At 41.0% G+C, this 26483-nt stretch overlaps 1 protein-coding gene across 1 annotated transcript in view; it reads right to left on the bottom strand.

The window, feature by feature from the left end:
* Positions 1-2955: 2955 nt before the first annotated feature.
* Positions 2956-26483, bottom strand: part of znf385d (zinc finger protein 385D) — a 97108-nt gene continuing 73580 nt past the window's right edge. Inside the window, 5 exon segments of the mRNA XM_025061716.1 lie at positions 2956-4494; positions 4497-4592; positions 6588-6689; positions 12699-12880; positions 15156-15491. Coding sequence (XP_024917484.1) covers positions 4345-4494; positions 4497-4592; positions 6588-6689; positions 12699-12880; positions 15156-15491 — 866 coding nt within the window. The 3' untranslated portion in view covers positions 2956-4344.

The raw sequence follows: 26483 nt of genomic DNA, 5'->3' as shown, positions 1-26483 counted from the left end.
GCAATTAAAAATGGGGTCATCTGAGAGGTCCAGTAATTACTGATTAAATATTTACTAACTCGTTATTATTTGTTATTCATTACAATCTGTTCGTCAGAGTTCTACCTGGCAGCACTGCACCATTTTAAGTGGCAGTGCTGCCACCTACTGGTTCAACATTAGCACCATTTGCGAGAAAATAAGATAAACCAATTAGGAATTAAGTTTCAGATTGAATGTGAACTATTTAATCCACCGCTGTGATTCACCATCACACACTTTAACAAGAAGAAGAACTCTTCAACCAAAGTCCATTGAGGTTTTTCTTCTTTTTCTCCATTAAATCACAAAGATGTTGTTGATCCAACGTAGCTCTAAAAGTTCAGGGGCGAGGTCTTGGGACATCTTTATTTGAAATCCCTCATTACAATTTAATTTAGTTAAATGACAGACTTGGTAAATGAGGCAGCAGTGGAGCTGCTGATAACACATCTCTGCAGGCTATAAATGGTAATTCTCTGAAAAGACTTTGGTGGGTGCAGAAGGGTCTGTGGATTAGTAACTTCACTTTTTACGTTTACGTCTATTACTGCTTTCTTCTGTGCACAAATATAGAATTTTAGCTGAACCCTGCACTGTTTCTTATTGTATGATTATTATTTCTTTATTTCACAAACACCACGAAATATAATATAGAATAGTCCGTGGTTTCCTTCTGATCTTTTATAAATGCTGCAGACCGGGGCTCAGCGGAAAACTAGGAGCACAACACACGAATAATTGAATGTGAGAGCACAAATATATAAACCCACACATTTAGAAATCCCAGGTATCTCTCTTACATAGAATTCAAGGATGTTCTCTCATCTGCAAAAACCTTGGATCGTGGTTCCACATTTCCAAGGTTGGGATATAGATCAGCGCCGCCGCTTTCGCACATTCATATTCAGGCAACATAACTTTTAAACTCCCAAAATGCGGAATTTAAATTCCTGGCGCAGGCTGCAATTCCTTTGCTGACAAAACACAAAGGCTGTTTGCTCTGCTTGTTTGTGATGCAGAGACTTGAACATGATCCTGAAGTTACTGCTGTTGCTGACAAATCTAATTATTTTGGACAGTGAGAGATAAAAACACAAAACTCGCAGCAATCCCTGGCTCTGCCGGGAGCAGGCTTGAACTCCAAACCCCTTATTACTGTGAGGTGACAGAACTAACAACCGCACCACCCTGGATTTAAAGCCCATCTAATTTGCTCTAAGAGAACGAGAAACCCCGGAAAAACAATGGTAACAACCAACACTACAGGCTGAGCTGACTGGACCCCGGCTGATAGCTTTACAGTTAGTACCTGAGGGTTGATCACGCCGTCATTATAGTTCATAGGTTTGATGCACCTCCAGTTGTCAGAGTGAGGTGCTTTTAATGAGATGAATACCATTCTAATATATATTCTGACAGCAACACGTTTGTCATTAGTCCATGTCTGCTGTTACTAGGGTGATAGGAGGGTGTGAGTTTCCGTGGGCTACGGATGGTGAATTTCTCTATGATATTTGATGTGAAAGGTTGAGGATGGATACAAACCTCATTGTCAAGTCTGAAAAAACAAAACAAAAACAAGAACCAGTAACAACATTTTAGGTGAAAACAGTTGTTAAACTGGTGGAGCTTTGGCCCAGAGTCAATGTCTCTGTCATTGGTGTGGAACCCCAGGGTTCACCTCCTGGACAAGTTCAAATCCTGGTTAGGGCAGTTGGTACCTTCCAGTGGACTCAGCACCCGCAGGAAGGTTCAGGGGGGTTGGTGCGGTGCAGTGTGATTTGGGTGGCGACTGCTGCCCCCACGACCCGGTAATGGATAAGCGGAAATGGATGGATGGATGGATGGAGTTGTTAAACTGATCCAAAATAATACAAAAAAAAAACAAAACATCCTGTGGGTTGAGTCAAAAAGACCTTCTTTGTGTGTGCCAACGCTGGTTTCATACATGTACTCACCCAGCAGTCATAACCCCTTCATAAACAGGTAGTGATGTTACTCCGGACCAAACCAAGCTGCCCATCATTGGTCAAATGTAAAACAGGGACCTGAGAAACTGGATCATTTTCATAAACTAAATGATAGTTTAGAGAGGGGCCATTCAGGGGGAAAAGTGGTTTGTGTTCTTGCCTTACAGCACCACTGATCTGGTGGTTTGTTATGTCTTGTCTTGGTGTCTTGTTTGTGTGCAAAAACCTCCAGTTCTTGAACTGGATTAATTGGAAACTGTTATTTAACCATAAGTGTGAGGTGAATGTGAATGGTCGTCTGTCTCTGCAGGCGGCTCTGTAAGTGACGGGGAACTTCTCCTGACGACTGCAGCACCACGCAGTCTGAAAAAGATTATTTTCAGAGATGATGAATGGGTGAACGTTCAGGTACTGCAGCACGGAGCGGAGTCGCACATTAAAAACATTCCCAAAGAGCCCAGTCACTAAATCACACAGGACCATCAGTAACAAATTAAGACTCTTTAATTGAAATTGTTCACCTTTTACACACTGACAGTGAATATACACAAGCTTTCATGGTCCCTTTGGCCTGAGACGCGCTCTGTGTGACTATGTGAGCTGAATAGTGACTGACATGGCTTATGGTGACTGAAGCGCTCTCTCTCGCTCTCTCTCGCTCTCAAAACAAACAGACAGTCAACACTCACACTCACAGACCTGGTAACGTTCAGATCTGGTATCAATGATGCAACGCAGGTTCTGCTCTAAATGCTTCAAATGTATTATCCACATTTAGTTGGACGGAGACTGAGGCCACGTCAGTCCATGGTACTGGTCATCTAGTAGAAGAGGCCCAACAACAGACCTGGGAAGGTTAAGTCAAAAACTGCTTGTGCTAGCGTTACAACATCAGCTAGCAGTAACAGTTTGGGTCTGTTACCAGGTCTGAACAGGGCAATTACCAGGGCACAAACATAGTTAAGTCAACAGGGCAATTACCAGGGCACAAACATGTATAGACACATCTCCACTGCAGGAACTAGTACCAGGAACTAGGGGCAGTTCAGTTAGTAAACTACAGGTGTAGATAATATCTTCGGAGTACTTGGGGGACAACAGGACACTTGCAGCACACAACTTCCTGAATGATGGAAGGACATTATTCATTTATTACACTGATGACTTCTGTCATTTAGTTTGAGCCTCTGCTCCAATACGAAAACACTTTCTATTAAAAATCTGGGAGGGGACGACTCGGTACTTTAGTAAATTAAAATGTACCACAAGGATCTTAAAGTAAAACTTCGGACTGTGGTAATATTTCATACACCAGAGGATTTGAGGTGCATTACATCTGTTCAAACAGTTAGGGAGTGATCATGAGCATTAAACCCTACGGTGATCTGGGTTACTTTGGAATATGACCTCTTCAGGAAAACTCAGACCAGAAACTGCTTCAAAGCAATAGGTTTCACAGGCCACCGTGCAGCAGTGCAGTGTGTTTGATACAAAACGTTAAAAAAAAAAAGTAACAAAATGGATCTGATAGTTGCCACGGGTTGTTGTGCTACTGCTACAACTGGGCCCTGATTTAGAAACCTTTGAACTAAATGTAAAAGAAAATGACATAATCTCCGTGGGACCTTCACTCCAGTGGACAACGAGCCAATGAAGGTACAGTTTATATGTAAAATCTTTCTCACGCCTAAAGTCCCTGGTAATATGCACTGGAAACAAATCGTATCAACGCCTACTTCCACACACGCACACAGGAAACGCGGAGACGAACACAGACACGCACATTACGACATGTACGCTAACCATCTAAACACCATCTAGTCATTTAATGTGGACGTCAAGAGAGGCGGGGCTTAAAGTGCATACAGGAAGAGAGAGGGAACTCTGCTCACTCGTACCATCAACAACAGCCTCCTAAAATGTGACAGAGTTGAACCTCCGCTTAAGCAATGGTCTTTACAAAAAGCCTGGTAAGAGCTTTAAACGTTGTTGTTTTTTTTAGCGCTGCCTTGAAATAATGACACTGCATAGTACATTGGATTAGTCTGGTACATTATTGCGGTGTGATGTAGATCCAACTCTGGGGTGCGGGCTGTGGGATGGCACAGAGAGCAGGTACAGTCCAGTCTCAGAGTTGGATCAGAGGATGAATCCGTGACAAAGGGCCTCCTGATGCTGCTCTTTCATCCGGTTTCAGCCTTGAAAGCAGGATAATTATCCACATTGTGCCATGACGCTTAGAATACCAATGCATAGAGGGAGAGCAGGTGGCGACATGTGCACTCTCCTTGGCCTGGTTTTGGATGAAGCCATTGAACGGGAGCACGGAGCAGTTCCATCTCTGTCCAGCAGGTCAATAAGGGGCAAACAGGACTTGTGAGTGGGAGGTCCTAATAGGCCCCGGGGCCGGGCGGAGCAGTGCAGCAGGAAGGGACTGTGTCTGGAAGAGGGTGTGGGTTGTGTTGTGGTTCGACGCATGGTTCGTGTGGCGTGGGAGGGGGGGGGGGCGGCGGCTGCCGCAACTGCGGCGAGGTGAGCAGGGATGATCTGAGCGGTGAGAGGTGGACACGGGCGATCCTTACCCAAGGTCAGTTTGATCTGCTGAAACAAAGCAGACACTCAGTTATAAAACTAAATACGTGATAATAAAGTTCAAAATGCATTTTCACTCTCAGGATTTGAAGATAACAAGTGCTGAAAGCCTTCAGTCTGGATTTATCACTTTTCAGACAGAAGATAAACAAAATAAATAAACACCAATGTGCGTGTCTATTACAGAAGAATAACCGTATTTGCTAAATTATTGGATAAAAGATTGCTAGCAAAAGCTTATCTTTAAAGGTTAGGGAAAAGGATGACAATAAATTCAATATTATTTAGGGCAACAATTAACAAGATTTTGATCATTAAAAAAAATTCTGATTGTTGAATTCAGTCTGTTTCGGTAATGAGAGATATTTATTAGACTTTTCCGATCACATTCAATTTAGTCGAGCGGGAGAGAACATTTAAGAGTTAGGACGAAGCCGTGGCTGCACAAACAAACTTTTAAATAACTCCTCAATAAAAACATCTGCTCAAAGCGTGTTTGTTAATTGATCTGTCAACAGAGTGAGCCTTTTAAATTACCACAACTCTGCATTTGCTGCCACTTCCAAGAAGCCAACAGGCTGTGTTATGGAAGCATTAGGCATCTGTTTCGCAGAGAACTCAAGTGGTTTTAAAAGTCAAAACTTTTTTTTTTTTTTAACCCGATCATTACAGATGCAAGCAAACGCGACAAAACATGTAACATTTCCAAATAACTCAGTAGACTAAAACATTTTAGTGAGAAACTCTCTCAACCTCTGACAACAGTCTAAGTGGGTGAAAAGGTCACTGGAGTTATCTCCTTTAATCTCCTGTATCAGTAATGGAAAATCTGCTGTTTGGCAGCATCAGGGCGGCCGCTGTGGTCACGGGTTATCAATCACTGACTCAGCCGTCGAAACCCGGTGGGAAGCATCCTTTACCCTCCGCCCGTCAGAGAAGCTCCTCTCCGTTAACTTGCTCAATGATGGGTTTCATAAAAAGTCATTTCCCCCACGCTGCTAACCCCCGATGCTGCGTCGCACCAAACAGTGGGTGTGATGAATGCGTTTTTCCGGGGGAGGGGAGCCTTTGTGTTTAATTCCACATTTAATTCACATTAGTTTCCACACTTCTGTTAGAGCTCGCAGAACACGACGTACAAGTCTGGGTTTCGGGAAATTCCTTTGAAGAGTATGTTGTCAGGTTCATGTTATACTAAAAAAAAACCACTCAGGATTCTTGAAGGTGAATCTGTGGATGGATTATTAAAGAAATTCGGGTCGATTTTCATTAACCCAGGTCACAGTATTCGGGGTACTGTTGAGTACTGTTGGTCTTTTTTCAGTTACAGGAAAACAGAAACAACACAATAATGGGTTTAGAGACATTGACTTATATAAGCATAGCCTCTTTCTACGGTGAGCAAAACCTCTCTAACAAAGTTTCCCAAACCCTTTTTGATACGAGGCATCCATTATGACCCACCCATCCATCCATCCATCCATCCATCCATCCATCCATTATCTTCCTCTTATTCCTTTGCATTATTAGGCTTCTGGCTTCCCTTCCTCTTATTTGCATTATTAGGCTTCTGGCTTCCCTAACGCTAACCACATTATAAATCTGGTGCTCTGAAATACCCAATGTAATTGTACTGTTTTTTTCCCCAAAGTATTGTATCCATTTAGCAGATGCTTTTATCCAAGGTGACTTACAAGAGGAGGATTAGAATCAAGCTACATGGCGGAACTAGTGATTAGAACTAGTCGAAACATGACCATAACCATAGACCTGGTCTGGGTGTTGTGATGTCAGTGTTGACTCAACTCCTTTCTTCAACCGTACAGGTTATTCATAATGATAGAGTCTCATGGGCTTACTGCAGAAAAACAAAACCTTTTTAAACCGTACTTTCTTCCGTTTATTTTTTTTCCCCTCTTCACAGCCTGTTCAAACCGAGATTATTTTGTCGACACCTGGACCTCGGCTGCTGATAAGAAAACCGGGGGATTTCCGATGACTCACCGGCTGCTTGGTCTGTCCCTTCTGTGGTTTAGTGTAAGGGCTGTATTTGGGTTTGGCAGGTTTACCCGCTGCTCTGTCTTTGTGACGCCGGCTGCTGATGTGCTGGAAGAAACAGAAGACACGACGGTGATGTCAGAGGTCGGCTGCGCCAGTGAACTTTGATGAAACAAGACTGAAAACATCATTCTCCATTGCAATCAAAGCTGTACTTGAGCATAACAACTTGTAGAGGTCTAGATTTTCTTTGTTGCTCCTGCCAAGACTGGGTCTGAGTGAGGCCAAGAAAAGCCTGTGGCTACAGGAATTTGCTGCCTCTGTTATTATAGGCATAATCATAAAATTAAAAAAATAAAAAACTTACATCACTATTATTAAGCAGCTGCACACTGGTGCTCGTGACTACACAGAAATATTCAAAGATTTTATGATTAGCTAAAAAAAAAAAAAACAATAAAAACATCACGGAATGTAATTGTATTAGTATTTAATCCCAAAAAAGACGAGTTGCAGCCAAACCACAAGAGGGAAACCAGAAGACCAAATACTAAATAAGGCGTGAGCAAAACTGGCAAGCATCCCAGGGAGAGTGAAAAGGACAGATGAGACAAGGACAACAGGAAAGACAGACAATAAATACCCCAGAAAATGTCAATACATTTCAATAGAACTGAGTCACATCAACACAGTCAATCACAAGGTGAGGAGTCAGACGGAGACAAAGAGGCAGGAATAGATGTGAGCAAGGTGAGACTGTCCACTGAAAACATGAAAATACAGGGAAGACAAACGCTTAAGTCTCTGGGTCTGTTTAAGTTGGTGATAGTGTTATCCTGCATTAGGCAAAAATATATAATGAATAAATGACATTAGGATCTTTCTGTTTCCTGTGTGCCTTCAGTAACAACAAGAAATAAAAAAATTTTAAAAATTCATACCGCAACTTCTTCTAAACATTTAAAAAAAATTCATACCGCAACTTCTTCTAAAACATGTCAAACTCAAGGCCTGGGGGCCAAATGCGGCCCGCCAAGTCATTTTGTATGGCCCGCGGGAGCTAAAAAACCATTTAAGCAGCAGAGTTTCTCAACCTGATAGATTCAAAGTTTTTTTTACTACACAGTAAGGAACTACGGTATATTTGTAACTTGAATAAATAATCAATTGCAGATACATTTATTAATACAGCATGGGGTAGCTACAGCTATACAGTCGTCCATTTACAACCAGCCCTTCCTGAGGAGAACTGTATAATGATGTCGCCCTCTAGTGGAAATGAGTTTGACACCCCTCTAAAACATGATTGTTCAGGTGGAAATGACACCCCTCTAAAACATGATTGTTCATACTACTACCCAACTAATTTGTCATGTATTGTATGTGTATGTACATACTGTTTATGCGTACAAGAAACGTACTCTGGAACCATGACTCACCACAGTCAAAGTTAATAAAAAACATCTTAATGGATGTCATAGCTAAAGACCAACCCAGAGCCCCCAAAAGCCAAATAGTTCTGGGACCTCAACGTCTATGAATATCAAAACCCATTTTATGGACATCTGTGTGAGTCATTCCTCTTCAGGCTACAAAACCAGAACCGTATTTTAAAGACGGACCGCGATGCTTCGAAATGCCAGTGACCTCCAGCTGCAGGCGACTGTAGATACTATCTCAGGTTAGATAGCTTATCATTTGCTGAGGTTTGGGTCTGACTGACAGAAGAGAGAAGACGCGGGACTAAAAATACACCCCGTGTCTCAAGGCAAAGAATATTTCAGATAAAAAAGATTTCTTAATAATCCAGAGCTGAGATCCCTTGGAAAAACAGCTGCAGTAATACGACAGGCTGGCAGAGCATTTTACCAAACATCTTTTTTCACCATGAGGCCTGATGGATGCACGGTAAACACAAGGGTGTTTCCCTTTTTTTCTAAAGAAAGAAAATTGTGGCAGATGTGAATAAATAAATATTCAATTAGAAACTGTAATGACATTCAAAAACACTGTGTAGGCCCTCGGGGGCCAATACATTATTTAGTGGGAGAGCAAGGAGGGAAAGCAAATAAATTATTTCTTCACAAGTTCTGTTGATTTAGCAATCATTTTTACTGCGAAAGTAAGTGAAATACGTCCTGATAGATTTTTCATTGCCAGTTTGGGAAACTCCAAATGATATGCTGACAAAATATGTTTGCAGAGTTTTCCTTTTTTACTTGTTTATAACATAATTCTCTGTTTAGCTCAGAGTTTTACTTGTTTATAACATAATTCTCTGTTCAGTTAATCGTCCAAAAATGGCTAAAACTTTAGTAAAAGAACTAAAACATCTTGAACAAACCAAACCAGTCCAGTCGTCCACACCTGAACTTCCCAGGATAATATGGTTATTTTATGCTGGTCAGAAACAACCGTATAGAACTACAGGGTGTCAATGGTTTGCAGCATTGTTTCCCAGAGACTAGGTCGCGACCCTCAGGTGGGTCGCAAAAGATTTTTTGGGGGGTTGTTTCGCATCTTGTTTCCCAGGAGTTTATTAATAATGTCTACTGACTCGGATCGCGAAGGTTTGAGACTTTTAAAACATGGGTCCCCAGAAAAAAAAAAGTTTGGTAAACACTGGTTTACAACATCCTCGACCCTCGGCGTGGTTACATTGCCATCTCCTATAAATTTATTGAAAAAGTCTTATTCAATCATCCTGTCGTACGGCATTAAATTAAATTCAAATTCACACAAGAACCAGTTGGTGGACGAATAATGTCACCAGGCGTTATACTGTAAGTTAGTTTAATAAGTCTCAACATTGGCATTTCTTGAAGAAATTTGAAATTATTTCAAGATTTAATTTGCTGTTCAAATCCCCATGTTTAATATTTCCACACTAACAATATCTAATAATGCAGGACTAAATCTCCTGAATGTTGAAATTAAATGTTTGTTAGTAAACTAAAATTCAGCAAAACGTTCAATCGTGTTCTTAAACCAGGCTTTTATGACTTTCTGACATTTGTTTGTTCAAAGGGAAACAGTTTCTGAACCTGAATCCTGTCCTGATTTTTGAATGTTATTAACAGAAATAAACACTCAGTATTAGGCCCAACACTTCATTCAAACACTCAAAAATTCAGCACTGAAGAGGGGAGTGCTTGATTTTTAAACACAGCAAGGGAGTAGCTGTCACATTAGGGGTGCAGAGGAATGATAAAATTAATTAATTAAAAAAAACAACTCAGAAGCAAGAAAACACTGAATAAAAACAACACAAAAATAAGGACCACAGTTTGAGGAGAACACACACAACATGAGCCAAACAGAGCTGACTGAAGGTGAGAGGTATATATACCCCAGGCACCAGGTGAGAAGAGTGAGACTAATGACCAGAGACGCACAGGACCCAGGTGAGCGTGATGAAACTGATTACCCCAGGAGAGACAGACAGACATGACGGGAAACGTGAAGTGAAAATGAAATGAAATCTTGAAATGATTTCAAATTTCTACAAGAAATGCCATTGTTAAGACTTATTAATATATCTATATTAATATATAGAGTTTAAGTAACGCTTTGTTTACTGGAAAGCTGGAAGGACAAATAATGTCACGTTCACATTTTGTTTTCTTTCTTTCGTTTGTGTTTGTTTTGGGAAACTAATACGTAATAATGACGTTTTTCTGTCCTAGATTATGATGTTACCACTGTGTTAGTGTTGATGTAGGTACTGTTGTGCAGCATGCCAGTTCTGAATTATGGCAAAAATTGCATTACATCGTGCAGCAGGAACGAGTTTGAATGTTCACTTAGAAAATACTTAAAGCCAGTGTTATTGCCTTTTTTTTTTTATTAAGAGACGAATGTTTACACAGCCAGTTGAATTTAAAGCAAGCGCTGGTTTTTACACCTACAGCACATTTCAATTAAATACTTAATACTAATTAAACTCACTTAAACTCTATAGACCTATCTCCATGGTTCAACTAAAACAAAAACAAAAAATAGAAGTCACAATGTTGGTTAAATACTCTAAGTTAGTTTATTAAGTCTCAACAATGGCATTTCTTGTAGAAATTTGAAATCATTTCAAGATTTCATTTCATTTGCTCTTCACGTTTCCTGTCATGTCTGTCTGTCTCTCCTGGGGCGTCTCTGTCATTAGTCTCACTCTTCTCACCTGGAGCCTGGGGTATATATACCTCTCACCTTCAGTCAGTTCTGACTGGCTCATTGTTGTGTGTGTTCTCCTCAAACTGTGGTCCTTTTTTTTTCTTCTGTTCTTTTCTGTGTTGTTTTATTCAGTGTCTTCTTGTATCTGAGTTAGTTTTTTTTAAATTAATTTTATCATTTCTCTGCACCCCTAATGTGACAGCTACTCCCTTGCTGCATTTAAAAATCAAATGCTCCCCTCTTCAGTGCTGAGTGTTTGAATGAAGTGTCAGGCCTAATACTGAGTGTTAATTTCTATTAATAACATTCAAAAATCAGGGCAGGATTCAGGTTCAGAAACTGTTTCCCTTTGACCAAACAAATGTCAGACGGTCACGAAAGCCTGGTTTAAGAACATGGTTGAAACTTTATTTGCTGAATTTTAGTTTACTAACAAACTTTTCAACATTTAATTTCAACCTTATTAGATATCTCTTTGAGCAGTTTTGTAGTAACATTGCACTGTATTGTATTGAATACTACCTTTGGACTGTCACCATGTTGGAAACATTAGAAAAGTTCAGTGGATTTTTTTTTTTTCTTACTTTAAACTCTGTAAACTTGCCCACATATCCTGGCATACTCTATAAAACCTGTCCCTGATCATGACAAAACAAGGAAACACCAACGCAGTACCCGCACCTATGCTGCCACTGCTAGGTGCCCAGCGACAGGTCCCAAATAGCCATCCAAACCCTGGTCTCTAAAACCAATGAGTGTGCCAGATGATACCTGACCGCAAACCTGACATCCCAACACATCTCCTTATAACGGACTAGCAGTGACACAATAGGGTACCAATACCCATCTGGATCCTGACCGAAACACTGTATGGCCATCTCGATTGAGGAAGGGGAGGCTAGGTGTCCATCCAGATCACTTGCCCTACCTCCATCGCCGGGTTATCCCGCTGTATTTATTGCTTTTAACCCATGATAAATCACCACATGTATCACATAATTTATTTAACACCGGACACAGAAGCAGGTGGCTCCACTCTCCTTGTGTGTGTGAGCGGCCAGAGCTCTGACGTCAATAGATTTTGGCCACAATCAACAAAAATGATCCAGGAAGAAAGAAAAGTAAAGGGACTGGTGTCAGTCAGGACCAATAGAATTTCATGCCAGTAAGAATTCTGGGAATCCTGGCTGACATGCCATAGATTGGCCCAAACTAAAAAAAAATAAATAAAAAAAACCACAGCATGCTTGACTGTCAACAAAGGCCATATAGATTGGCCCAAACTACAAAAAAAAACAAACAAAAAAAAACCCCAGCATGCTTGACTGTCAACAAAGGCCATAGATTGGCAGCTTCCTGGGAGCCACATCAAAGATATTCTGTCTAGAAAGTACCAGGAACAGAATAATTCTGACGCTTCACCAGATTTCATTAAAACTTTTTCCCAAGGATACAAAAATAGAAAAGACTAATGAGAGGTAAAGCCTGTGACAGAGACAAGACAGGATGAAATAAAAGCCCATTAGCAGCAGAAGTGCATCTATGAATACCTTCCAAATGATCCACATCTACAACAAAGAAAAGCCCACTCTTGATTAACAGAGTCGGACGAAACACAAAAGAATTTGAAAATATGAGGGAAATGAACGGTGTAATTCTGACTTTCACAATTTAAAAATGATGTGCTTTCATAAACCGCAGTGTCGATAAATTATAGCACCATCTATTAATGCAGCAGCCTTGATACAATGGATGGACTTTAACTGTGCCAGGTTCTACACAGACAGCGAGTCTGTGTGGGTTTACGGAGCATTTTACTGATTTTGAAGCCTGCTCTGTCCTGATTTCACCCAAATGTTCACTCAACATATTTAAGAGCAAGTCTGTCGTTGATCACAATAATAAACATATTCTTCACTTGATTATACTCAATATTCTCAAACCACCCACCTGTTTTAGCTGAGTTTCTGAGTTGACGTGCACATCACACGTCTCACAGTAAAAGGTTTTGTTCTGCAGGCCTGTGGAGGATTTAGAGGGTGCGGCCAGTTTGCTTTTCACTCCGGGTCGAGGGAAGGATTTGATGGAGCCTACGCCGCTCCTGGCCTCCAGCATCGTCTTGTGCTTTGTACCTGCGTATACAACCAAGAACTTGGGAGTTAAAACCTTACTGAAGCTACCGTGATAAGAAACATAAGCAGAAATCAGAGGTGGCTTGTGTGATAACAGATTATCCTGACTACATAGGCCACATTTTAGCTGCAGTTTTATGTAATTACTTCCATATGTGAATGAAAATGCATGGGGGGAGTGAATCTAATAGCCTTAAACAAAACGAAATTGCAACAATTTATGTATGAACTTGAACTCGTTATCTGGACTATTCCGTGAAGTTCCTTTCACGGCACAGAAAGCAGCACAGGCTAAAGCTGGACACTCCATTGAACTCATTCACACATTACTTCACCGTCGTTTTAAAGCACTTTTATCCTTCCCAGTGTGGAGACCAGTTCTTACTGTAGCAGAACCACTGTCCTCCTGATAACTTCCATGTAACATGAGATCCAAATACTTATGTGTCCACTAAAACCTCCTCGCATTCATCCACTGAGACTGATAAACCTGAATATGTTGGCTGAGTCCTGCTAAGGCTACGGATGGAAAAAAAAAAAGAAGGGAGTCCACACACTCGCCAGGAACGAGCTCCACAGTGGTCTCAGAGGTCTGGTCGTGAACAGGTCACGCATTCTCTGCTAAAGAAACATTATCAATATCATCTCACAGGGGAACATTTTCTCTGACTCACTGCAGTGACTGTCAATCTTAGGTCACGTCCATAATTCTCTATGGCCAACGGCTGTAGTACATTGAAGCTGCAGTCTGTAACGGTCGTGTAATGTAAGGTTTTGTCAGCACTTTTTGGCATCAAAACTGTTTTCCATTATGTTACTATCAAACCATTTGTCACTTGGCCCACAGAAGGCGATCTAATGTCATTCACACCACTGAGTGTTCACAAGTGGAAAGCAGAATGTGGGCCATTCATGAACGAAAGCTGTCCTCTCCTGCTCACCCTGACACGTTTCTCTCCTGCTAACGTCGAGCCAAAGGACGCTCAGCCAAGAGGCTGCACACTATTTCAAATGCTCCCTACTGGACTTCATTAAAGACAATTAAAAGTTCTAAAAAAAAAAAGCCTAAAAAACAAATAAGTGCTGATAATAACAGAGATGTTATGTTGTTTTGCCGTAGATCTATATAATCTTTAAGTACTTTTTAGTCATTTCTCATGTTCTAAAGTGGTCTTACTTGTTAATACATTTGTTGCTTAAACAACAGAGAAACGCTTTAAAAGTTTCTTTAAAAGTGATGTGATTTTTACTATCACGTTCCAAGGGCTTGGTTTTCCTAGCCCGACAGTGATTTATCGAGTCAGAAAATGTTCCACTTCATCTCTGCAGCTGTCTGAGAGAACACAAACCCGGCAGATAACAATCGTCTTCAAAAAGAATCGGTTACCCACAACCCTATGTTTTCGTCGGAGCCTGATGCAAAGCCTGACGATACCTGTCACTGCAACTAATGAGGGAGTTTACACAGGCACAAACTGTACACACCCCACTGACAACACACTCAAACACTCTCCTTTTGGGTTGTTTTTTACAGTATTTTATTTTATATAGACTGATAACCAACAGCTAAAACTGGCTGAGAAAAACATTGATAGAATGGATTGAGGAACAGCAAAAAGCTACATGTTCAGCTAACCTAGTGGTTCTCGGTTATTTTCTATGTATATTTTTATCTGTACAAACCACTGGCTGGAGGCCTGTTATCATTCAAGGATTACAGCAGTGGTACACTTATGTGCAGCGTACCATATTCCAAGTCCTTCACGACCCCCCCGGCACCTCACTCCCCTCCCCCCTCCCTCATTCCCCCCGGCACCTCACTCCCCTCCCCCCAAAGGGGTTCCACTATTTGAGAAGTACTGAGCTAACCTAAGTCTAGGTAGACATTGAGATGTCGATATGACTAACTAAATGTTAGCCCAAAAAGATTGCTAACGTGATGCTTGCCCAAATACCAAAATCAATGCACATCATGTGTTTGTAATAGCTTTGTGATGTATTAGCTTTAATAAAATTAAGAATTCTATAATAAGAAGAAAACTATAAACATAGGATTGCTACAGGGAGGTAGGCTGTGCTGGGCTTGTACATTTATTAGTCGGTTTCACTTTTCTCGATAATTCTGTGTGCAACCTAAAATAAAATCCTACCCCCTAAAAAACCTACTGGACTGCTAACAATTGAAAGTGCTACTTCGTAGCCAAAAATGGACTTTTTTGTCCTTTTTAGTTTTGTTATGCATGTTATGCAGTGAATACTGTTGACCACCTCTTACCGCTGTTGTGAGCCTCTAGCTGTGATGCTGAGTTGACAGCCACTTTGCAAAGTGAACAGTATAGGAGTCGTCGCGCTTTCTCCTCCTCTGTTTCTGCGTCCGACTCCGCCTCTGGTTCGGCCTCTGGCTCCGGATCTGGTTCTGAGGGCGAGCTGAGCTTTAATTGCTTCTCTTCCCCTCCAGCAGCTGAGGTAGACTCTGGGGCTGTTGCTGCCGTGCTGTTTGGGACCAATGGTGACACCGTGGGCACAGGTACTGGCATTGCTGGGGTCGTTAATGGTGCTGCCAGTCTGAGGACGGGGGATAGCGGTAGAGGCGCTGCACCAAGGACGCCATCTGGAGGGGAGACATGAGTGATTTGTTTGTAACTGTTTGGCTTCCATCAATGCTCGCTTAACAGGTGGCTGCACATGTTTCATTTAAGAGAATCATTTAAATTGATGTGTGAAAGTAAATTGAAAATTTCAAGGTTTCCCCAGAGAAATCATACTATTTTACCTGAGTGCAAGAACACAAAGAAGTTTAAGTCAATTTAAGTTCCAAAGATATTTAAGATCGTTACATCACTATTATAATATATTCAGAACATGTGCCTTGTCACTGAATTTGTTAAGACCCAAGTAAAGGAAGTGCACCAATTCTCCTGCAGCAAAACCCAATCCAAATATTTGGATAAAGACAAACCTGGGAATTTGATCTATGCTAATCTTCTGTAGTGGACAGTAACTCTTTTCGGAATTATAATTGTCAGCTAAAATCAGCGAAAAGACCAAGAGTTAGTTCTAAAATAAGGTACATGGTATACTGTGTATACTTGTGTATACTATATGCCGATGATAGACTGGAAAATATCAATGACGTCATCAGGGACTAGTTGACATCAACTCGGTGCGAAGTTGAAAAATATAAAGGCATGCAAGACCTACTATACTTGGGTTTTTTTTTTCCCACCCCAGTACAGTATTGTGGTTCCATAGTGTAGCGGTTATCACACCTACTTACACGTTCGCAGTACACGCAAAAGGTCCTGGGATTGAGCCCCAGAGGAAGCACATACCCAACACTTCCTGTTTGTATATCCTGTTGCAGCAGATCTGCCATTAGCACAATTCCCTCAGTGTTGGATCAATAAACTTCTCATTTTCATTTTTTTATATTATTTCTTTTTCATTAAATAGTCCAAAACATGCAAAACTGCAGTGAAAACATTTTTGTTTTGTCCATTTAATGAGTTGTTAGAAATAAATGTTTATAAATGTAAACATCATTTTCCCCAGGCAATCTGTTTTTATCAAACATCCAATTATGCTTCCAAAACAGATCAGAGGTAACAAAAATAAACAAAGATGGAGCTGTTAAGAATAAGAGAGTTTATTAAATGTTTGTCTCACCGTGGTTTTAAAACCTCATTTGGTCACAGAGCGACATCTGTCCAAAACTTAAAAAAAAACAACAACAACGCTCTCAAATACCACATTGTTTTCACACCTCATTTATCATCACTCAATAATTCATGCAGAGAGCAAGAGTCTTCAACATGAGAGTAAACAATGAAACAAACAGATCCACAAAAGCACGCTGACGCATGATGCGTTGATGCTGCCCTTTTGTTAACGCTCTCGCAGATGCTACAGAAGCTGTCTTTAACTTTAACTATTCGACTGCAGACAGGTGTTGCGAAGCTGTTTAGTTTAACAGTTTTTACATTTCATTGAAAAAAGAAAAACAGCGAGAGATAGCACATTGGTTTATCTGCTTTTGCTATTAGCATACAGTAATTAGCGTAGATTGGCTGACAAGGTAATTACAAACCTCCGCTGATAAATGCCAGATCATTAAAGGCTGTTTTTTATGTTGTTTGCCAAAAAACATGAAGAGACCTAATAAATTGCACTTGAAAAAACTTTTGTTTAATGACATTTCACAAATCTGAGTCTACGCATTGTAAGTGCTCTCCAAACTGCTTACTTTGTACACAAAGTACTTATAAAACTTTTTTTTAAATTTATAACAGAACAAACTTTTTCAATTAGTTTACATTAGTTATATTTTTAGACGCGGAGTTGAAGATTATTTGTCCAGATTACCCTGCGGGTGATGCAAAAAAACAACGTCTAATTAAATGAAGGAGCACTTAAACAGGAGCTCATTAGATGAAGTAGGCTAAGGAGCTCATTTTATTTTAAAGAAGCTTTGGTAAAGGAAATATTTTCTTCAAGGAGAATTTCAAAGAATATCTACCTGAAAGTAAGCTAAAACACAGTAAGGTAACTACAACTACTACTACTAACTACTAAAATCTATCAAACCAGATGGATTTTTACAACACAGTAGGGTAACTACAACTAAAATCTATCAAACCAGATGGATTTGAAAACGTATCCAAAAATAAAACGAAACCCTGGCTAAATTACCTAGAAATAATATCAATGAATATTAGGGATGGCTGGTCTGATAATGAGGATTGCACGATCGAACATTGATAAAAACCATCGTAGCCCGTCCAATCAGATCCCTTCTTTTTCTCCGTCCAGCCAGCATCGGTGTGCTGTTACTAGGGTGATTTCGTCCCCGTTTATGGCGTGTTGCGCCAGGTTTAGTTGAGCATTTGGGCTTGGGTGTCCTTAGCATGCTGCAGTTTTGACATTGATATTGGCAGATACTCCAAGTTGCAGTATTGGTACGAGATATGAGAAGTTGTATCAAGATGTTTCTAATGAATATTAATAAGTGACCAATAATCGCTTTAAACAGATGAAACGTTAACTTGGAGGTAACGTATCAGGAGTTCAAAGGTATTCAAAGACAACACTTATCCAAACCAGACCCACGCAGTACAAACTTCACACCAAAATGTGATGGAACATTTTCATCTTTCCAGAATTTACATATAAATTAAAAACAAACAGATGACACCGATCGGTCATATTCTCTGCTGGGGTTCACACGAATTATCGTGTTTTGACAAATCGCTGCTTTAATGATGTGATGTTGGAGGTACAACAAAGTGGAGGAATCAATAGATTTGACTCATAAAAACACCACACGTCAGTTGTTGAACAGAATCCAAGCCCAGCGTGATGCCATATTTATACGAAAATGAGATTTTTGCCTGAGCGGCACGAGCTGATCGATGCTGCTCCAGTGTCACCAAATGAAGATCAGACAGCCAGGAGAGCAAATCAATAGTGAATTATGTCATGCTATTTTTGTGAGCCGTTATATATGGTCCTTATTTATCCCAGCGGAGGTGTTGGCAGTCGGGGGCGTGAAACGCACAGACTCACACTGACACAAGAGTTCACTTTTCTGCCATAAGTTAAAAATATATCAAAGCGTCTTAGCAGCTCTTGTAACATCTCTCCTGTGACCCGAGCTGAGAGAAGTTCACATATCTTCACATTAAAAGGAAGTAGGAGGTTCATGCACGGCATTCTTTAAGCTCAGGATCCAAATGACATCCACAACTCGATCCTGAGGGTGCCGAGGCTATGGATGAAAGCTTCATTTGTGGAGGATGGTAAATGTATAGGGTTTTCTTACAGCCACAGCATCTGTAAACAGTCCGTGGAGCACAGTGTAGTGTGGGTTTGAGGTCAATATTTACATGTGCTTCTCCCTCACAGCTGTGACCGTTCAGCTTTAGATTTTTAGAGAGAAACGAGTGGGTGGATCATATACCACAACACATTCAAGGGAACTTGCTGCCTGCTTGAGAGAAACGAGTGGGTGGATCATATACAGTACATATTCATAAATGTACCTACATAACTGCAGTTGGGTTAGACCACGTTAACAGGCACAGAACCAGGATCAGAGTCTGACCAGTCTTAATTGGACCTCTGTGATTTCCGCCAGTCTCGAGGTAACTGGAGTCCAGGGAGGAGGGAGCTCAACTTTATTCAGAAGGATAGAATTTGAATCAAGCTGCGTGCTGCAGTGTCCATGGGCAAGAATCTTAATCCAAAACTTTCACAATACTTGCATCATGATGTGGATATGATGTGAATGCTGGGTGGATACCACAAAGCTAATAATCTGCTGTGGAAATCCCTTTAGGAAGGAGCCTGAATGAAATTATTTATGTCCCTCTCTCTGTGTGAATGTTTGTTTTTTCTGGACATACAGATTGAGGATTAGGCTATCTGTAGTTTTCAAATGGACCAAACGGATGAACACGAGTGTTTCATGACATGTACTTTTTTGGACATTTTTTGTTTAGTGATGATCCAATTCTTATACTCTAAAATACTGTATGTGCATTAGCTCAAAAAAGGAAATGAAAAACACAGCTCTAGGGTAAATTCCCGGTGCAGGTGACCCTGTTTCAGTTCAACTACAATACTGTGTTTAAGCCAGTGTTTGGGAGTGAAATGGAAGCCATTATAAATAATGACACTTCTTTTACTGTTTGTAATTGCTTCACGGAGGAGTTACTACACATTTGTGTGAAATCTATTTTAATTTAAAAGCAACATTTCAACAGTGTGTGTGTGGAGCCTAAATGACATTGATGATGGTGTGTGAGAGCAAAATTATAACCTCTATCATCATAATGACAATAACAACACGGGGTTTAATTTCACTTACAAATACAAACGAGTCCAATAAAATATGACTCAAATAAAAATTCCGAACTAACGTTATGTGTATGGAAAATCTGAATTCCAACTATTGAACCTGTGTCAGCAGAGTCACTTCCTGATGTGTTGAATATGTAAAGGCTGCCGTAACTCGGCAACAAAAACACAGCCGCCCCCAGTCGAGAGTCCACCGCCTTCAAATGCACATGTTTTAAATCACCAGGCCTCAACATAACTTCACCCTCAGATAAAAGACTTTGTCCTGCATTTTCTCTGACATATCCAGGCCACAGCTGCTGCAGCACCAGGGTGAGAAACTCGGCTCATACGTTTATCCTTTCTGCAGTGAGATAAGAGAGCTGTGTTACCGCTCGGATACATTCCAGTTTCTACCAAATTAGCGTGCACTGCCGTCTCTAAAGGGCCTCTCTTACCGACTTAGACCCTGCACAAAGGCAAGGTTGGAGAGAGGTTAAAAAGGTCAAACACTTATCTGCATTGATTGGACAAGACCTCCTTTATCATCAACGGAGGCACAGGAGTACAATCTGAGGAGTTGTGCAGATAACAGCAGGCGGAGGGCCCTGTACGTCCCTGGAGATGTGCACTACCACGTTCACAGAGACGGACTGAGATCCACACTCGCAGTCTTAGTCCGAGTCAGGAGAAGTTCAAAGGACCAGATAAAACAGACGCTCTAATCTTTAGATTTAATTGCCCAGTAGAACTGTTCCATTTACATTTTTGGATCTGCTTACAGAAGGTACGGAGTAGCAGTTAGCTTCAAGGACATTAAAAATGACTAGGGTGGAAAACCAAATGTGAATTTATTAATATTGGACTGACTCCATCCAACACTGTTACATAAGAACAGGATTATTATCATTGGCTCTCAAGGACGTTTCACAGTATAAGGAAACAATTACTAGTTAACAGACCTTATATAAGAAATAGGCTTGGTGATTATCTTGTAAGCAAAGGTCCTGCAACAAATCAGAATTCACCAAACTGGCTTCAAAAATGAGGAAATGTATATAACAATTCTAATGGAAAAAAGGTCCCAACGTTAGGATGTTTCTGAAGAATTCTCAGAACAGATATTACTTGCGAACCCGCAAGTTGTAAGCATATGAAAATTTAGAACCTTTGATTGGAGGTTATAAAATTAAGTTAGCTTGATTGCGAACCTGCAAGTTGTAAGCATATGAAAATTTTGAACCTTTGATTGGAGGTTATAAAATTAAATCTCCAATAGCAGGACAGGGTTAAGATGGTTAACCTTTGTAACCCCAAGGCCTGGGCTTTATCATTGACCAATATACATCAAATATGTACATTGCACACTGTCAAATGATTCCATTTAGCTATCAAAGGTCATTTGGTTCTGGGCCAAAGCCAAGTTTTAATCCACTGTTTCCAAAAGGCAGCCCTAATGAGACTCATCAAGTGGTCACGTCTTCCTCCCTGCAGCTCACGTTGTGAACTCTGAATCTGTAGCAATCTCTAAATCTCCACTAAACTCATTTTCTGAATTTCTGTTGTGACCTTGAAACACCCGAGAGGCGGCCATTAATAAGATGTATTCTTATTGTTATTATTAAGTGTCCTGATTGTTCCTTTACATTACCACACCCCGACAGGCCCAGGCCATTAACAGGAAAACAATCATTTATCTATGAAGGGTTTAAGACGCGGCTGACCTCGTTGCTCCTGATGAATAATGTCAGTGCCACGGGCGGAGTGGCAGCCACTTGTTTCCCCTCTCTAAAAAATAACTACTACCTGCTCCTGAGCCGTGGCCGTGTGCCAGGCATCACAACAACCCGAAATCACAGAGATTAACTCCCTGCGTCTCAGAGAGCTCGGCAGCAGAGGCGAGGCTGCTCTCGCACCTGCTTCTGCGGGCAGCTTATCAAAGTCACGCCACACCACGCCACACTGACGGAGGCTTCTACGTCACGTGTCCTAAAAGGTTTTGGTGTCTACGTCAGCCAGCCAATCTGTCTTTGGGATAAAGGTGTGAGCAGCGTCAGAATAATATTTAATTGGTAATCAGCCGCTGTCTGCTCTCTGCGAGGTGTGTGTTTTATTTTTAGCTTTCACAGATTGTCTCTGATTTTTGTCTCCTGCATTCATTAAGAGCCGGGAAAACACATGCTGCATCAATTTCCCTCAGAGATCTCCTCTCTGTCAGAGACTAACTGTGAATGGACTCTCGACTACAGACTCCCAAACGGTGATTACAGCGGCTCCTCCACTGCAGCTACCTAACGCTGTCTGTATGATTGGTTGTTGGGAGTAATTACTTCTATCGAATCCTACCATCAGAATGTTCCTGTCAAGCTACTTCCCAGACGGAATTATCAATGAACGTTGCAGGATTATTTTTATTTTTTTATTTTTTTGGCAATCTGTTTGTTTGTACCAACACCTGTCGTGTGAAGATCAATATCAATTTTATCTCTATTAATTTGGCTTTTTTACTTGTTTTGGCACAACTTTCCCCAGACAGCTATGGGTAAATATTGGATTGAAATTGGAAAAAATAAACTACCCATCAGATCATCAGATGAATGAATGAATATGAGTACAGTATTTGGGGGCATAACAGCGCTCACTTACAAGGTGCTGTCAAGGTTCCAACTTCCTCTACTTCTCTACAGAGGTTCCTGAACGTTCCTTCTCAGTCCGTGAGCTAACACCCTGTGAAAAAGTCTGTTTGGTCCTTTAATACAAAGTGACATCTGTCTCTGGCAACTTCTTCAGGTCTACGAGATGTGTAGATTTGGGGTGAGGTGACATACTTTTAAAGCAGTGGTTTCCAACTTCTGGCCTGTGGGCCAGTTCCAGCACACAAAAGTCTCACTCACAAATGTGGCTCGTGACTAATTCTCAGTAGATATTTTGAATTGAATTGGTTATTTGAAAATGAGAAAAAAAAATTGTATTAACTATCTGTGCTACAGTATCGTTCATTATTTATAAAACATGAAATATTATTTTTCTTTCAAAAATATCTTGGGTTTTTTGTACTGAACATCCGACACTGATGCAATTACAGTGGCAGCATCGGTCCTCTGATATTTGAGTGTGAGACCCCTGTCTTGAAGGCATGATCCTCATGGACCGGGGGATGATTAACTAGAACAGAAGAGCTTGTATTGGTTGAGAAAGTCTTTGTTTACAAGTGATTAATCTGCTGCTGTTGTCACACTTGGCCACTGATGAAAGCAAGAGAGGGAAAAAAAAGGAAATCAGAAAAGTTTCATGAGGGATTAAACCTGTTCTATTAATCAAAACTTGAAGGTATTTAAAATCACAGGAACCAGGTACGAGTGATTAGGAACAGGATGAGGAACCTTGTACATCTTCATAGCATATACAATATACAGGCTTATCATGCCACCCTGGTATTGAAACACGAAGGTAGAACATTCAATCATGGAAACAGAACCTCTCCTCTACTGTGATATACCCTCCTCTTCACTTTCTCTATAGCGCCAACTAGTGTCCCACAGTCAGACTTATCATGCCACCCTGGTATTGAAACAGAGCAGAGATCAGATCAGGGATGAAGGAGCTAATGCTGCTTCAAATATGATGTCAACATCACTTGAAACATGTTTTGCAAATGCAAATAATTTACATTTTGTTCCCTTATTTGCTCACTTTCAAAAACGAAGAGAAGGAGAAGAAAACTCTTAAATGTCAGCTGCATTTTGACAGCTCGGAGAGCCTTGAGGGATTTGTGTCCTTTAGGTTCTGACGGCTGTATAATGAGGCACAATCATTTTAATTAAAGAGCTTAACCCAGCTTCAGCCTGAAAGGTAATCAGATCTGCAGGGGATGTAAAATCAGAGAGGGGGTGAACAGCAGCAGTAACAGCAGCAGCAGCAGCAGCAGCAGCAGCAGCAGCAGCAGCAGCAGCGTTGTTCTTCTGTCGCCAAAAACCAAATCTCAGAGGGAGAGTGTGAGGTACAAATGGAGAAAAGAGAAGTATCACAGGGAACAGTCCGTGGTCTCTCTTCGTTTCCCTGGATCCCTCTCGTCTTTGTTGCCGTCACTGCTCTCACCATCTCGATTTCTCTCTCTTTAATTGTGTGTCCGACTCAATTACTTTCGTCTAATGTTATCTCTTTCATTTCACCTTCTCCCGTCCTTTTAGTCTCTTCTAATCTTTTCCTTCCATTGTACTTTTTTTTCTCTTAAGTTCGCTTTCCCCCTCGCCCCCCAAAAAAGTTTGCTTATTTCTCTCAGTTTCACTTTCATTTAACTTCACCTTTATTTAAATCTGTCCTTGTTTTCATTTAGGATCATTTCCTGTCTCCACCTGGCCTCTGTCCCGTGCTATCTCTCTCTCTCTCTCTCTCCGTATGCCTTGGTCTCCCTCCTTCTGCTTTATGGTGGAGACTTGCTCACCCATACCAACTTTAGATTGATCACAGTCATTACCTCCATTAATGAGAGGGGATTGAGTTCTTAACTGGGTCTTGCAGAGTCAGTTAGGTCATGCAGACTTGGAGTTTGGGATGGGGGACGGGGAGGACGGGGGGGCAGGAGGAACTGCAAATGGCTCTTAAATGACACCGGAGTTTATGGCTTCATGCCGGCACAAGGACAAACACACACACACACACACACACACACACACACACACACACACACAGAGAGAGAGAGGACTTAACAGCAATAGCTGTAGCGCAAGGACAGATAAAAAACAAACTTGAACTTTCTACTGGTATTCAAATTTTTTACAATGAATTACATTTATTACAAAGACAGCAAACAAGGTCAACGTCTGCACGCGTCCCAAATCTCTAACCAAAGCTCGTTGTATTTTTCCTTCTGTACATCTACAGTAGATACTCTATGTTCTTTCCATCTATTGAGGTTGATAGTCAGGTATTACACCTTTATGAATAACGTATAGTTCATTATTATTGCCTGATCACCCACACAAGTCACAGATGATAAACACATCCCAGACTTGTCAGTTTGACTGAAAAGTATTTGGGTATTTACCAAATCATTAGGCTCATCAGTCAAGTATTTGGATTATCCTTTCACGATGTTGCACGGGTGCCCAACCACCGGTTCAGGGACTGGTGCCAGTCCATAGATTATCTGATACCAGGCCATTTTGAGACACAGTAAAAAAAAATGTACTTCAGTTTTACTTTAAAGAATCCAGTCATATCCCTTTACTTTTTTGATTCAAAGATAATCTGACAATGATTCAAAATAACAGGTCATTCAGACTCTGATACTAACAGAAGAAAGTCTAAAGGTTCCTTCAGCAATGGTATAGTGTTACTGGTCTGCAGTAACGGCTGATACTGGCCGACTGGTCCTTGGTTTGTGGCAACTAGAAGACTCTTCTGTTAAGGTCAACTCTTAAGTGAAAAGTAAATCTTTATCATAACTGGCACAAAATGGCAGAGCAGTTATGGAATGTGATCTCTTCCAGTAGGGCTGATGGTTGAAGCTCAGTGTTTGTCAGAGGTGGGTAGTAACAAATTAGTCAGCAATACTGACAAAGTATTATTGAAGTACTTTAACTTACCTACCTCTGTAATTTTGTTTATCTGATTGAATGCACGTTAAAAAATAAATCTAAACTATAAATATTACTCAAAAGTTACTCAGTACTTGAGTAGTTTTTTTTCACCACTTACTTTTTTACTCCTACTCAAGTAATTATTTGAATGACTACTTTTTACTTCCACTTGAGTAATATTATTCTGAAGTAACAGTACTTTTACTTAAGTACAATCTGTGATGGACTAGTGAAACCAAATGTACCACGACCTGCCCCGATGATTGCTCTGATTGGCGGGGAGTTCAGTGTGGGGAGTTCTGATGAGGTCCAATCACGGAACCTCAACATCCGATGCCCTTGCCCCTCATTTTTTCCTTTGGGTCTAGGTGACCCACTGGGTGTGTGTGTGTGGGATTCTGGGACAAGATGCAAAGAACAACGGGAGGGTTAAAATAAGAAGGATGGTGTGACTTGTTGTTGAGATGTAAGGCTCTCTAATATTCTGGTTAAAATAAAATTGAAAAAGAGAGGTAAATCAGTCTCGGTTGAGTATTTATAGAATAGAACACTGAAAGTGTGCAACATTTGCCATCATAAAAACCCATGCAGCGACGTTTGGAATCTGTTTGCGGCCACATTATCTAGGGAGCCATTGATGTGAACACATGCTGATTTATCTCTTTCCACTTCCAAACCCAAAGCAAATGATCCGGACCTAATTTCTGTCAGGAAGGTTGCATGATCCAAACAAAAAGAAAAAAAAAATCCCTGCCATAAATGAGAACATTTGCAGGTACACAGCCAACCTAATCACACACTCATCAGGTCTATCTGTCTGCAGCCACTGTTTCCATCCCAACGCTCACATTTGGAAGGATGGAGTTGGAGGAGGGTGTCAGGCCCTCGTGGATGACAAAAAACAAAAAAACAAAACACCTCAGCTAGCGCCTCCTCCCTGCAGCCTCCCTTCACTGTACAGCTGCTGTCAGTGCTGGCACGGCTCCCCTGACAATCTGCTCTTTAATAGCTAATATCAGGCTACATTTCCTCCGGCACTGGACTGGAACTGAGAGACGGCAGGGCCGCACCGTGGGCATTTCTCCATCTCTCACGCCTTCTTTGCCTTTGCCTGGGTTCCCTGCTGACTGCGCCGTGAGGACACACACATACACAAACACAAACGCACACTTGAACCCGACAGAAAG

The sequence above is a fragment of the Cynoglossus semilaevis genome, chromosome 13 (assembly GCF_000523025.1).
Source record: "Cynoglossus semilaevis isolate Cse_v1.0 chromosome 13, Cse_v1.0, whole genome shotgun sequence".
NCBI lineage: Eukaryota > Metazoa > Chordata > Actinopteri > Pleuronectiformes > Cynoglossidae > Cynoglossus > Cynoglossus semilaevis.
Note: the sequence above shows the minus strand (reverse complement) of the source record. Positions and strands in the feature narration are given on the sequence as shown.